General features: G+C 35.0%; 1 protein-coding gene across 1 annotated transcript in view; it reads right to left on the bottom strand.

Annotated features, from left to right (window-relative positions):
• Positions 1-70: 70 nt before the first annotated feature.
• The window catches only part of l(2)k05911 (CLIP and Tryp_SPc domain-containing lethal (2) k05911), a 32106-nt gene continuing 17147 nt past the window's right edge, over positions 71-15029 (bottom strand). The window contains exons 2-10 of the mRNA XM_089651086.1: positions 6955-7409; positions 4856-5159; positions 4232-4338; positions 3978-4082; positions 3218-3363; positions 1902-2037; positions 1609-1747; positions 1314-1459; positions 71-1100 (exon numbers count right to left, since the gene is read on the bottom strand). Coding sequence (XP_089507212.1) covers positions 945-1100; positions 1314-1459; positions 1609-1747; positions 1902-2037; positions 3218-3363; positions 3978-4082; positions 4232-4338; positions 4856-5159; positions 6955-7409 — 1694 coding nt within the window. The 3' untranslated portion in view covers positions 71-944. The remainder of the gene's footprint in view (positions 1101-1313; positions 1460-1608; positions 1748-1901; positions 2038-3217; positions 3364-3977; positions 4083-4231; positions 4339-4855; positions 5160-6954; positions 7410-15029) is intronic.

Here is a 15029-nt window from a genome sequence, read left to right as displayed (position 1 = left end):
TCGCCTAACAACAAAATTTTAAGACTTTTTGTAATAAATGTTATGAAATAAATTAAAACAACATAATTTTTATATTTTTTATTTTCACTCATACAATCTCTGCTTAATTAATTATGTTTCCTTTATTCGTGGAAATACTCAATTGCTAGCTTGTTTAAGCTTTTATAGGCAACATTCCCATTAACATAAAACTAAGAGGAAAGCATTCTATTAAGGTTTGACTTGAATAGAACTTATTATGATATCGCCGGCTAAGAACATAATACACACAAAGTACGTTAAAGCTAAAACTTGATACTTTGATGAAGGCGTATTGATGAAAAGGAAATTTCACAATACGTCTTTCTTATCTTTGGCCGGCGATACGATGTGCAACTTTAAAACAAGTTTCTCACAAAATGGACAATATATATTCACACATTGCTTAAAGTTTTTGTTTATTCCTTGATGAATTTATAATGAAAACTCATACCTATTGCTAATTATATTTCTCAATGAATGCATCACATATAAAGAATAGGCAAGTAAATATATTGCAAACGTACTTTGATAATTTCAATCATCATTTTATTTCACATCCAAATGTTTCCAATTTTTGATTGGACCACCATAATAAATATTTTTAAAAAAATACAATTTTTTTTATAAGGCACACTTATGGCAAAAAGTTGTAAAGTTTCAGGTTAACAACAATCATTATTGAAATGATTTTTAGTTTCCCTTTTTTTTAAATCCACAGGCACGCAGAGTAGGTTTTGCACAAAGTTGTTCTGATTCTTTTATACATACTTATAAATATAGGTAGGTTTTCGTGAAGTTGTTCTGTCCCCATACAAAAAGATGAGAAAGGTTTACACAAAGTTGTTACGAAACCTTTTTATGTACTTATGAAGCTGGTTAGATTTATATGAAGATGTTCCCTGTAGGTCTGAAGATGGATAGGTTTACGAGGTATTCTTGGTGATCCAGGGTAAGAAGGAAGTTACCCGGGAGTAGACTCCGGGGTACTGTCCCTTGCCGCACCCTATTCCCCAGGAAACCACTCCGACCTGGTACCACGTGCCATCCTTTGCAACCGTCAACGGACCTCCGGAATCACCCTGAAAATTTTATTAATTTATTTAATTGCAATACTAGACAGAGTTAACACAGTATTTCACATTTTGAAATGTATTTTTCGTTTCTTGAACTTGGGTATGGGTGTTGTAAGTTTGAAGGGTCTTACAAAACTCAAATAAAGGTACAGGGTATTTTGCAAATATTACTGTGTATCTGCAAGTCTAATAAGACACGGTTCCTTGTAAAATACTTACACTGCAAGAGTCTTTAGTAGCCCGTCCCGCGCACAGCATGTGCTCGACAATACCTCCGGGGGCCGCCGGTCCATACTTGGATCTGCACTCTGCATTAGTCCAGATCGGAATAGACACCTCCTGCAGTACGGCTGGCTGAGCGCCACCTACAAAAAGCATAGATTTGTAATAAATCAAATAGAAATAGATTTTATCTTGTTAACCTATTCATGTAAGCGGCTGTATATAATATGTAGTAGGTACAGCACTTATCATTACACTTGTTTAATTGATCATGTAATGGCTATTAAGTTACCTTCTCGTAGACTTCCCCATCCGACGACAGTTCCCGTATTTCCAGCGAAGGTCTCGCCCCCCCTCGGAAGACAAATGGGCCGTATTGTCTTGGAGAAGGCCACAGGAGAGTCCAAGGTTAAGACGGAGACATCATTGTACTAGAAAAAAACTTTGTTTAGTTTTTCGAGCCCGATCAAAATTCCATGATCAATAATTATTGGAAAGTTTCAAACGATAATTTTGTGTAGATTGGGTTTTAGGGAATTTTCTAAAATATATAATTTTTATACTGAAGTTATTCTAGTGACTTACCAAAGTTCTCATATCGAAACCTTTGTGGCGAACCACCCTCTTAACCCTCTTTTCTATGTGACGCACTTCGTGGTTGACGTGAATGTTGTGGTCTCCCAGTCTCACTGTTACTCCGGCCACATCATGTGATGTCATGCTTCAAATTAAAAATATAATTAATACAACGTTTTTTGTGTTTATATATTTCATTAATTCATATTTAGTCATGTATTTGAAATGAACTTCTGTAGTTATCAGAGCAGGTATTAAAAAAATAATAGCTGAGTAATAAATATAAATAAATAAATAATTTTATGTCAATGAGATATGGGATATTTAATTCCAGTAGTACTGAGGGTTAAAACCATAGGCCTATGAAAATAACGAAACATTAATGAAATTTAATACATTTTCTTGATTATTATAAGATCAAAAAAAATAGGGGAAAAACATTATAAAATGCCTTCCACAATCTATTGCGGGAACCGTAATGGTATTTAAATATTCTAATGGTGCTTTTGTGAGCCACGGTGAGGAGAGGCTCAATTAAATGACCTTACTTTCTGTTATTTTCTTCATGAAATTAGGAATATTAAATGCATAGATACATTCTGTGCAAGGTTACATATTATGAGTCGCATAATTTCAAAGGCGGCGATCTGATTTTTTTGAGAAAAATGTGGTATGAATGTGGCAACATTAAGGCAATTTGGCCTACAGTTTCAATTTGAATATGCAATTTAGTTTCAAACACGGACATCTGCTATAGAGTGAGAAACAAATATGGCAATCTGTAATATCGACCAATCACGAAGCTCCATTATGATGACATATCCCAATGTACAAAAAGTAACACATTTATGTAATTTTCAAAGAGTCGAAAGATTTTTTGGGTCTGCTGAAAAATTTATCAGACATCAGATTGCCGCCTTTGAAATTATATAATTTATAGTTAATTAATTAAATAATTATACTTAATCAGGTATGGTATAATTTTGTTGTCATTTTTGCCTATTAAAATCAAAACAATGTAATATGTTGCATGAAGTAAGTAAAAACTACAAGGATCCAAAGTATTCATAAACGGACCAAACCCTAGACGAACCATGCAACTAAAACTCATCGGTAGGGCTACTAACGGGATGCTGCCACATTAGGAGTCCCATGCAGCTATTTGGAAAACACTAATAGATAGGAGGATGAAGCACCCGTGGTTCCAATGTCCCGCCACGATGGAATCAAGGCTCAGCTATCTACAAATACATAGAGGAACCAGTATCTAATGACAACCCTGAGGTCTTCATATGAATATTTAAAAGATATAAAGTGGCATTTACTGTGCAACGCAATGCGCAGCGGATAGAATGTGTTCATTGTCAATGAGAGATCCTCCACAGAACTGCCGGCCATTGCTGAAGAGAGCCACAATCCAGGGCCACTCGTTGGGTTCTGCATTGTGGCCACCAACTATCCTCTCTTGGTCCTGGAAAATACATCAATCAGTTACTATTTAGAAAAATGAAGATAAATTTACTGTAATATATTATTTAATATGATATTATGTACGTGCAATATACTTCAAGACTAGTTTAGTTTTCTACGTGCTGAATTATCAACCACCAACAACAATTTTGTTCCATTTTTACAGTGAGCACTTTAAGTGAGCAATATTTCGTTATGTTTCTCTTGTGTTAATTATCGTAAAATTACACAAAATACAAAATTTTCACAACACGTTACTCCAAACTAGAACTACCTACCCTAGTAGCATCTTTGTAGTTTTCCAGTGTTTTCCGGGTTTTCCCGCTAATAATCCATCTGCCAATATCGAATCTACTTTTGTTTAGTGTGCTTTAAAAATGGAAGGTTTATTTCAAATGTTATGTAAGAGTTCATACAAACAGGAGAAGATTTCTGCGAACAGAGCTGCGAATTATGGGAAAGGAACGAAGCAACCACAAACTTGTAAAAATCTTACAAGAAAGTACCTAGCTCCATTTCCACGCTTCAGTTGATGAAGATACTTTTCATAAGTGCCCTTGGGTACAAATAATAATTTTTTAAATGTGCCAAAATTTATTTACAACATTTGTTTACCTGGTGTCCATTCTTTCCTCCACAAGAATAAGAATGAGTTTCTGATGATCCGGGAGAAATAGTTGTATAGGACGGGGGCCCATGCGTCGGTACTGCAGGCGGCCACTATAACATATTTACATGGAGAGGGCATTCATTTATATTACAATATGTACAAGTTTTAAGATTGGTGCAATATTTCTATAAAATGTGATGGTTAGCAACTACTCTTTTTACAGTTTGAATCGGCGATAGAATGTTTTTGGGTTGCTTACAATGGGTTTCTGTGTGGCCTTGGTGGTCTGCTTGGTGCCCCAGGTAGTGAACAGTGGCTTCTTTGTTGTGGTGGAAGGCTTCGTGGGTGCTTTGGTTGGGAATTGGCCTGGAAATCCCGCATTAACAATTTAAATAAATTGTGATTTGTTTGATGGTTGGAATCACCAATGGTGTTTACAAGAGCTTTAGATTTCTGCCAAAATTTTATTTCTGAATACACGTAGTTTCTGTTTAAAACATGTGTATATATTATGCAAAATGCTTGGATCGTCAATTTCTCAATTATAATAAGTGTAATGCGGCAAAATAATTTTTTTCTAAATTATGATCGGAAACCATTAAAAAGGGTAGGTGTTTTTTGGCGTAATATCTTGACTGCGGTCGATAAACAAATTTCAACCTAATGGCGACCATCGCAATGATTGTGTGGCCAATGGCCACTTCACTTTTAATTTAAACTCTATTTATTAACGAATGTAGTCCAAGAAAAGTTGTGTTTTACATAGTTTAACATAGCTACATGAATTAGTTCTCCACCATCGGAATTCTATAATTCAATCGAAGATTTAAGATATATTTTTCGATTGTTTAATTTAAATCAGGCTGAAAAAGTATGTTCTAACCAAATCCTGGAGGGTGGGTGGGGGCCGCGTGATCCGGGGGATGCGTGGGGATGGGCGGCTGCGCCGGAGGCCACCCAGCGAAGGGTGTAAAGCGCGAGGGGGGCCCGAAGGCGACGGTCTCCACCACGTCGGGCGCGTCAATGGGGGCCGGGGCCTCGTAGGCGGGGTCCACGGCTGCCACCACTGGCGTGTAGTCGGGGTCCACCCCAGCCACCACAGGCGGAATGGCAGGGTTGAAGGAGCCGTCGCCCTCCAGAGTAACGGGGCTGACGCAGCACACGCCGAGGGTTTGGAACACATCGGGCTACAGACATAAATAGGTTAATTTAAACAGTCTTTCAATTTTAGTAAGGATAACTTATTAAAGCTTATAAACCCCACTGTAAGAAAGAAGATTAGATCAACAACTCTTAATGAAAATATAAAACAGACAAATACACAAAAAGTAAAAGGCAACGGTCGCAAAAATGACGGAATGTAATGAGGTGGCAATAGCTCAGTTGTAGAAACGCCAGTTCTGCTAACTCTCGAGGATGTGGGTTCGAGTCCCAGTTGCGACTGTTAATTTTTATTTTCTGTCTGTTTCATATTATAAATTTATCTGTTTCAATGATTAAATAATCTGTGACTTTTTTCATATGGAACTATTTGCGTAATTTATATTTATTTATAATTTTGCAAAAATACGGCGAGAAAATGGAAAATTTACCATTTGTAGATTTATTTGATACAATAGTTTTTTTAAACATTCTTTAATAATGTGGGCCTCACCGGGTGTCTTACCCGTGCCGAGGACCCCAATTTTTAAAAGAGAAATGTGAACGTAGATTAGATAGGTAATAACTAACTGGCTTACATTTCCTATTAAATCAATGTATTTCTTGACCACATAGTGAGGGAAACAAAATATAAGGCATCTGATAATTGATAATCGAGAGATTGATAGAAAAATGGAAAGGAAAGACACCATGCCCCTTGTATTCGAAACTCGGGTAAGGGATTCCCAGACGATTCCCAGTTTGCTTTGATGATAGTTAATTTCCGATATGAGAGGAGACCAGAAGGCGTATTTTGAAAGTATACAAGGCCAAGACATAGTCTAACGCTGTATGGTTTCAGGACTATAAATAAATCAATTCTTTGGAAAGTGTACACGATTTGTGCGTACTAATAACGTATACTTTCGACCCTCGATTAGTGCGCATTTATTTTGAATTAAATTCTTTAGAAAGCTTACGCTTTGATATTTTCAAACTACACTTAGTATGGAATCTGAAGTAACAAGATTTGTGTTTTTTTTTTTATTTTTTTTTTTTTTAAAGTGAATACCTCACAAGAGTCCCAACTGCTCTCGTCTGGAGCCAGTGAGACTATGGCATCCCCAATTGGGGGATGTTGTGAGGCTGAAGGTAAGTGGGGAAGGGAAAGAGGAAGGTGGGGAAGTACCTGGCTATTCAGATCTAGTCACTAAACACGGCTAAAGCCATTTGGAGCAACGTTTCAATTCTGAATGGTGGTCTTACACCAGGGCGATACTGGTAGTATCTTCCACTCTGGAACGTGCCGCAAATATACTATATATTATTTTAATAAATTAATTGTGAAATAACACAAATTAATCAAATAAAATTTATTTGCGCACGCCGGGTTCGAACCCGCGACCTTCGGAATGGCAGTCAAATGCGTTACCACTGGACTATGCCCGCCGTCAATAATAGTTTTTCATCTTTTGGATGAAATTAACTTATTACATTTTAAAATTGCATTACTTAGAGATAATCCATACAAATTGAACTTAAAAAAAATAATGCAATCAATATTTCGCGACCGTCGAAGTAGTGTGGTATATTTTAGGACTAACATCCTGATGTATATTTTTATAAAATAATGGCTTTCCATCACTGCAACATACTATTTTGATTTGAATATATAGTGTATTTGTGTTATAACCAAGTTTTAAAACTATACTTTCCAAATAAGTCTTACTATTATTATTCGTGGATGCCATTTAGTAAGTAATTTGATAATGGTGTTGAAAGGGTTGTCATACGAAAAAAAAACGAATTAAAATAATGACAAAAAAAGATCGGTAAACCAACCTGCTTTATCTGCTCGCTGTAATAGTTGCAGGTATCATATCCTCCGAACACCCAGGGGCCCCAGGACGCCAGGTCGGGCACCTTGAAGTAGGGGTAGCACTCCCTGAAGGAGGCGCACTTCCCTCTCTGTCCGGAGGCGGTGATGCAGGGCGCGTGGGGCAGGGGGAGTCTGCCCGCCGGGGCTGCGTTGGGCAACACGGCACCATTTTGGAATGGAATATCACTATTTTCAAACGGATTGCCGCCATCCTGGAATGGGTAACCGCCAGCGCGTACGGAGTTGGCGCCCAACGTGGGTCTGGCGCGGAGCGAGGGGTAGCTGCCCAGGAAGGCGTTGGGGATCGCAAATCCCTGCGCGATGAGGAACTGGCGGCCATTTCTTTCTGATTTTTCGTCCACCTCTTCTTTTGCTTGAGCATCTACAATCTCGCGGCGGTGTCGCACGCTTCCGGTTACTAGAAACAAAATCACATTTTACCAGAGTTCTAGTTATAAGTGCCTTATTAGTGACCGAATCTGGATAGTCAGGTACCTACTTCCCAACCTTCCTCCTCCAAATCTCCTTCCCCTCCCATTCTCTCCAGCTTCGCAACATACTCCATTTCGGGATTAGGATTCAGTCTTGTGAATTATTCACATCAAAATTATAAAAATAACGGATAATTGCGAATCACAGTCTGCATACGGATCAAACGTTACAATATATACATTTATGTCATATATTTCCAGGGAAATTGTTAGTAAATTGAAAATATGTCTCCACTCTAATGCAATGTTTCCTTTTTAATTTTAATTTTCTAAGGGGAAAGCGATATGCTCATTATTAGGTAATGTAACCACCAAAGATATTAGAAGAACGAGATGTGCTATGAGCAGTTCATACTGTGCGGAATTGTTTTTCCTAGTGTCGCCGGTTTTCTTCAACAATACTACTGCACACCTTCGCTTACGCTAAGGAATCCGCACTAATACATAGAACAGATTTCTGTGCGTACACGTCCCGATAGTATTCAAAGTACCCTAATTAGGTAGTACTCCGCCTACGGTCCGGCGGCCAACATAGCATATCTCGTTCTTCTAATATCTTTGGTAACCACCAACCAATTTCAATCCTTTTCTATATCAGATATGTCTCTCAAACACTACTAACTGTTTCCGTACCCATTTCCCCTCCAAAACTATGTTTCCCGCTTCTAATATACTTGGGAAAACCGACTCCTTAGCTTTTGCTTCGAACAATTTCAAACCAGTGATGTATTGATGTATAACATATTATACTAGCTGTATTCCTCGGCGCGGCCTGGGCTTTTTAGAAATTTCATATATGCAGTGACTTTACTCTTATTTTGAAGGTCAATTGTGCAAAATGTCATCATTCTCGGAATAAAATTAGATTTATATAAAATCAAATCCACGCCGCCCGCCTGTTAGCCAGCCCAACAGACACTCTCTTTTATATAATAGATAGATAGCTTTTCAAATATTTAAAACGCGTTTAGATCATATAATTTCGTTACCTAATGAAATTTTATTGAAGTAATTAATGGATTGCATTGATATATCGAAGAAGTAAGTATATAGGGTTCACCGACTGACGGACTTAAAAAAATCAACGAGCATTGCGGACATCCCAAATAGGATTCTGATTTGCTATAATTTAATTCCGAACAACGGAAATCGTTGGAGTGGGTGCGGAGAAGTGTATTGAACTTCAAATTGTTATAAGTTATAATAGACATTTCATGGGCACGTGATAATATCTTTGAATGGCAAAAATTTGGTAGGCTCTTGTAACGGTTCATTACGGTTAGAGACATTTAAAAAATAACATTTTAAGTAGGTAACTTACACAGAGGACACACCGGGGTTTGTGTCAATCTATCGATGGCCTCCGTGGTCGGCGGGTAAAGCTTTCGAGTTCAAATCCCGGCGTTCGTAAGTAATTTTTATTCGATATCTGTTATTGCACAATTTATTCATTGTAAATATTAATAATATAAATTATATTCACGCCACGTTTGAGTGGAAGATTCTCTCAGTATCGCCCAGGTGTAAGACCACCATTCAGAATTGAAAGGTTGCTTGAAATGGTTTTAACCGTGTTTGGTGTCCAGATCTGAATAGTGAGGTACTCCTCCACCTTCATATTCCCCATCTCCTTCCCCTTCCCACTACCTTCAGCTTCACAACATACCCCGATTAAGGATGCTATGGTCTCACTGGCTTCAGACGGTTGGGAGCAGTTGTGACTCTTGTGCGGTAATCACTTAAACACAATTTATCGTAACTAATTTACTATACAACGATGGAACAATTTGTGACTTGATTAATAATCGATTAGTTTAATAGTGAATTGTTCAAGAGCGGAAGCAAAGCAAGTAACACGCAGGGTTCAAAAGGTTTGATTTTAATACGTGATTTCCACGAAAAAAATAAAATCTATAAAACCTTTTATTCGTTATTGTCGTTTGCACTTTTTAATTATATGTGTAACCTTTTCAGTGAAATCTTTGTTTTAAGTATGTACGTCCAAATCCAATGGTAGAAAACATATTAGTTATGTCTGTATGTTTGAAAGGTAACAATCGGATAAGTACCAAAATTTAACATGTTGCCAACACTGAAAATGAACTCCTCTTTTCGATTTTTTGTTACCCTATCAATTTTAACAAACTAGCTTACTTGTACCCGACTTTGATAGACTTTTCTCTACGTTCTATAAATATAATATCAATATATTATACATATAAACCTTCTCAAACTCAAACTCCGTTGCATAGTTTAGAAGAACTAAGCGCACAAACAGACAGACGCGGATAGTGACTTTGTTTTACACTATTTAGAGATACCGTATTGTCACGATTACGAATTTACTAAAAGTTTATCAGGAAATGGCCTGTAATCCCGTTTTTAGTTCAGTATGATCTGAAATGTTCCGGGATGTTCCCGAACGTTCCAAGCCATTCCCGAACATTCCACAATATTCCAGAATGTTCCGGGATATTCCGAGATGTTGTGGAATACTCTCAAATGTTCTGGACTGTTCTAGAAATAGAGAAATCTAGAACGCGAAATTTCCAGCTCTTGTATCTTCAAAAGCACGCCCTTCAGGTAAAACGGGAACCTTCTTCGTGGATGGGGGATAGAGGTCCACCACACCATATAACTCCCATGATCGTACCGGGACTTATTTCTGAGTTTTTTCTGTTGACTCGTACACTTACTTTTATAATATATTGATTAATATTATCATCTCAATACCAGTTTTTAAAAATGTTGTTTTTAATGCTATGAAACATTAGTCATTTTAGTAGTTCCATGATAACTCAACACAATGACTTTATATCACTTTTAAAAAGTGATATAAAGTCATTAGAAACGATGAAAAAAAGTTTTTTAACCTAACCTAACCTACTTAACCCAGTTTTTGTTTCATCACTTTCCATGACTTTATATAACTTTTTAAAGATGTGATGATTTATCCGGTCACCCATTTTAGTAATTACTAACGAATCTAGCGATGCATTGTCTAAAAGATAATATTTTCCCTGTTAGTTATAATGTTATAATATTTATCTTTTGCTCGGTATAACTTTGTAGTGTCTGTTTTTTATCCCCTCTCGCGCTTTGGCTTATTTATGAGTTGGGGCCGCAAGTTTTAATAGACATTATTTATGAATCACTTTTGGATCTGGAACTAAAACTAAATCAATTAATAAAACAACTTCTTTTGATCGCCATATTTCTCAGAATTACTTATTTTTTGTTTTCCATTCTAATCTGGTTGTAGGTAGTTGTTCCAAGTATATTCTTGGATTTAAAAAAATTTCATTACCGTTAATTTTTTAATCAATTTCTATTACGCAGGTTCTATAGACGTTGGCTGACCTACATATTTTTTCTAACAGCTTTTTTGCTCCTATGTTCGTAGGAAAGCCCTTAAATATGGCAGCAAAAACGATGTTCGTTAAACAAATTACAAAGTTTCTCGAAAACATGTTAAGAAAAAATGTGAACGTATTTTTTCAATTAAACCTTTGTCACTGAAGAAGATAATACTAATAAATATAAACGAAACATGAACTAGAACAAGATACAAAACAATAAAAAGGTAACGGTCTCAACTGGGAATCCAACCCAGGATCTCCGTCTTACCGAGAGAACGCCTCTGACCACTCGACCATTGGGACATAATTATTTCACGTAATTTTTGTTTAACCTTTGTGTTCTATATTTTTACGTAGTATAAAGTTCTATTGAGCTAATTAAACCATCTCATCTGCTCACTTCCGTCGATATAATGTTATAATTCTTACATAAACAAACTGTTAAATAGTTACCACTGGAAAATTAGTATCATCAAACATACTTACTTCCGTTGTGGGTATCTCGGTGAGTGATTATAACTCTAATTAAATGAACTCGGATTTGTTTTGATTTTAATTGTCAATTTCAAAATTGCAACTGATATGACAAGAATTTAAACAAGGAATAAAGTACCTATCTATAATATAATATTTTTTCATTGACGAAGATAATGTCAAGAATTATCAATGAAAATATGAAACACACAAAAGACTCTGTGGTTAACTTCTAGATTTTAATATAAAGCTTAGATCGTATTTATAACCACAACAGTAACGAAGATAACAATTTCTGCGAGACCATACAAGTTGTTCCCAAAATCGGACGAATTAGCCCGAAGGGTTAAAATAATCTAAACTAACACTCTAAAAACCTATTTTGCGTATGTTTCCTTAAACCCCCGACTCAAATAGTTGTCTGCATAGGATATTTAAGTGGAAATCATGTGTTGTTCTGTTAAGGAGCCTTTTATGCAGCGAAATTCAACAAGTTTACTGCGTGTTTTTATTACCGTTGGAAATACAGAATAAGATTTAACTTTTTTTTCGTTCTCAGTCTATAATAATTTTAATTTTTTCTTTTGTTATCCTCTCCTACCGGAAGTCGGCTGTCACCAATCTTCGCCATTTAAGTGACAGCTTGCCGGAACTGTACTAGTACCAGTCACGTTGATTTTGAAGCCAATTATAATGTAGGAATAATTAGAATGTTGCCATTAGCCATTTGAGATTTACGTAAACAAATGAATAATTAATTGTAGAATAACTGCAATAGTTTTTTTACATAAAATGAAATAAGTTATTTTTATTATAATTTTGTTTTTACGATTTTTTTTCCACTTGTTTAAAATCTTTACGTGTAATTTAATAATGTAATACATATGAATTCAATTTTCATGTCATTGTGGTAATTATATAATAACTAATGTATTTGAATTTCGATCTTGTTTTCTTGAATAAATTAATGAATAATTGGACGAATGAAATGGAATGTTGAAAACGGGTTGATTTTTTTAAATACATCTATTTGAATGTCGGTTTTGTTTTTGTGAATGAATTAATGCAAATCTAGAAAGTGGAAATTAACCCGCCCTCCGATATCCGATCGAGCTGAAACTCCGCAGATAGACTCGTTGTTGATCAACTTAAGGTAGCAAATACGCATACATGCGGCTTACACGCTTTTTTCTGAAATTGGATGACTTTACAGCAATAATTAATATAAGAAATAAATGTCGGGACTATCGGGATTTGGCTCGGTTGTTAGTCCAAAGGTGGTAGGTTCAATCCTCAGTAAAAGAAAAAAAATCAGCTTTAAAAGAAGACATTTTTAAAAGTTCACATCAGTTTAGAGCCAGTCCCTTTTGAGGCAGGTTCTATCCTCATCAAACAAACAAAAAATATATATTTTTAAAAACATCTATTAATAAAAATTTTGTTGATTTGATGATAATTTTTATAATATTTTATTTAGAAAGTAATGTACATAACATTATGTGTAAAAGAATATTACAGTGTAATACAAAATGAATAATGTAATGGAGTCTGTTATTATATTATCGGTATATGTTTATTTGGATGACCGGATAAATCATCAAAATGATAATTCATCACATCTTTAAAAAGTTATATAAAGTCATGGAAAGTGGTGATCCAAAAACTTTTTTAAACTAGGTTAAGTAGGTTAGGTTAGGTTAGGTTTAATTTTTTTTTCATCGTTTTTAATGACTTTTTGTATCACTTTTTAAATGTGTGTTGAATAGTCACTGTGTTGAGTTATCATGGGAATCCGGATAAATCATCACAATGATAATTCATCACATCTTTAAAAAGTTATATAAAGTCATGGAAAGTGATGAAACAAAACTTTATTAACTGGGTTATGTAGGTTAGGTTAGGTTAAAAAAAAAAAAAAATTCTCGTTTCTAATCACTTTGTGTGTTGAATTTTCACTGTGTTGAGTTATCATGGAACCGTTTATTTGTATGTTTGAGTATTCAGTTTTACATTTTTACTGTGTTTTTTAAGATAAAATTTAAAATCTTTTAAATTGTTACTTACCTACGTGTCTGATAATAATTAGAACAAAACAAGTGTTAAAACCGAATAGAACTCTCAAGTTCAACGTAAAGAAGATGACACTGATGTTTGAATAGGTGGGCGTAACAAGGTGACAAACACAGAACACGCATTTTTAATTCAGAGCTTTTGGAGCTTACCAAAAATACACGAGCTGCCCACAGTTTAAAATGTCGTCTGCATTTCTATAAAACGAATAAAGTAAAAATGGCTGTCATTTTTCCTCCTTTCGTCGCGAAATAAAGATGTCGGCATTGAAAACAATAGCGGGCTCGCAATTAAAATTCTCCAGGTTTTTCTCGAATTCAGATTCAAGTCGCGGACAGAAACGATCAGATAAAATATACTTTCGCGGTGAATGGGGGACAGGTCGACCACATCAAAATATCTCGCTAAAGTGATGCAATTCCATTGATAAATAACATCACAGGTGAACTCTCATCTCTCTATGTTAGTTCATATATCTTCTAGAGCGTGCCTTGTTTTTTTTTCTTTTCAAAGAGTCTCGGTGACCGAAGCCAGTGGATCTATGGCACCGCGAATATGAGATAAATGGAAGATTGGGAGAAAAGGGGTAAATTAATGATAGGTTAGATCTATTACTATTTATCAAAAGGTGTACAAAAGGTGTAGGTTACAATATATAGGCCATTAAAGAAATCGATTTTTCGTGACATAATTACTTAAAAACATAATGTTGCCCTAACTACTTTCTTAAAATATAGAAATATATTAATTATTATTAACAAAGCATTGCGATGGGCTTCAATTTAAACTACAAACAACCGATTTACTTTATAACACAAATTTGTGACATGTGAATTTAAAATTGTGACCCAGAAAACTCTTCTACGATGTTTTATTTTTTATAATATTTATTTTTGTATTATATTTTACATTTCAAAGTACAATCCAGTAATGTTGGCCTCACTGGGTGGCTTACCCGTGCTGAGGCCTCCATTTTATAATACAAAAAATATACATAGTACATTTTAAGACAATATATATTGTTGGAATATAGATAAATTTAAAATAAAAATATAGATTTAAAATTAAAGTAACATAAAATTTAAATAAAATGAAATAAAGTTAAAATCGGTATATTTATTTATATATTGTGTGTTTTATATTGGTTTTGTGTGTTACGTGTAGGTTTTATTATTTTATGTTTTGAAATTTTGGTAATATTGTCTTTTTTGTTCTTTAATCCATTTTGTTATTTTTTGTCTGAATTTATTTTTGTTTACCTCAACTTTAATTTTAAAGTGTTAGACTGTTGAATGCTTTTATAGCATGGTATTTTAATAGTGTCTTTGTCCAAAACTTGTATTTACCGTCGGAGTTTTTATGTTTTCTTTGTACGCTTGTCTACTGTTATTTTGTATATATTGAAATTTGTTTTTTTGGTTTATAATGTAGTTTAGTAGTGTTTTAACCTATACTTGGCGTATATCTAGTACATCACAATATTTGGTCTGTATCAGTTAGTCTACGTTTTTTTAGTATTACCTTTAAGATCATTTTCTGTGCGAATTCTATGTAATCGATAGCCGAGTTTGTTGCTCCTCCCAAGCTACCTCATGTTAGGTTGGGTTACACTATTTTTTATAGCTGTTATTTTATTTATTTGTT

Source organism: Hesperophylax consimilis, chromosome 3, assembly GCF_061612785.1.
Source record: "Hesperophylax consimilis isolate HC1 chromosome 3, BYU_Hcon_1.0, whole genome shotgun sequence".
Taxonomy (NCBI): Eukaryota; Metazoa; Arthropoda; class Insecta; order Trichoptera; family Limnephilidae; genus Hesperophylax; species Hesperophylax consimilis.
The sequence above is the reverse complement of the archived record's forward strand: the minus strand, read 5'-3'. Positions and strand labels throughout refer to the sequence as shown.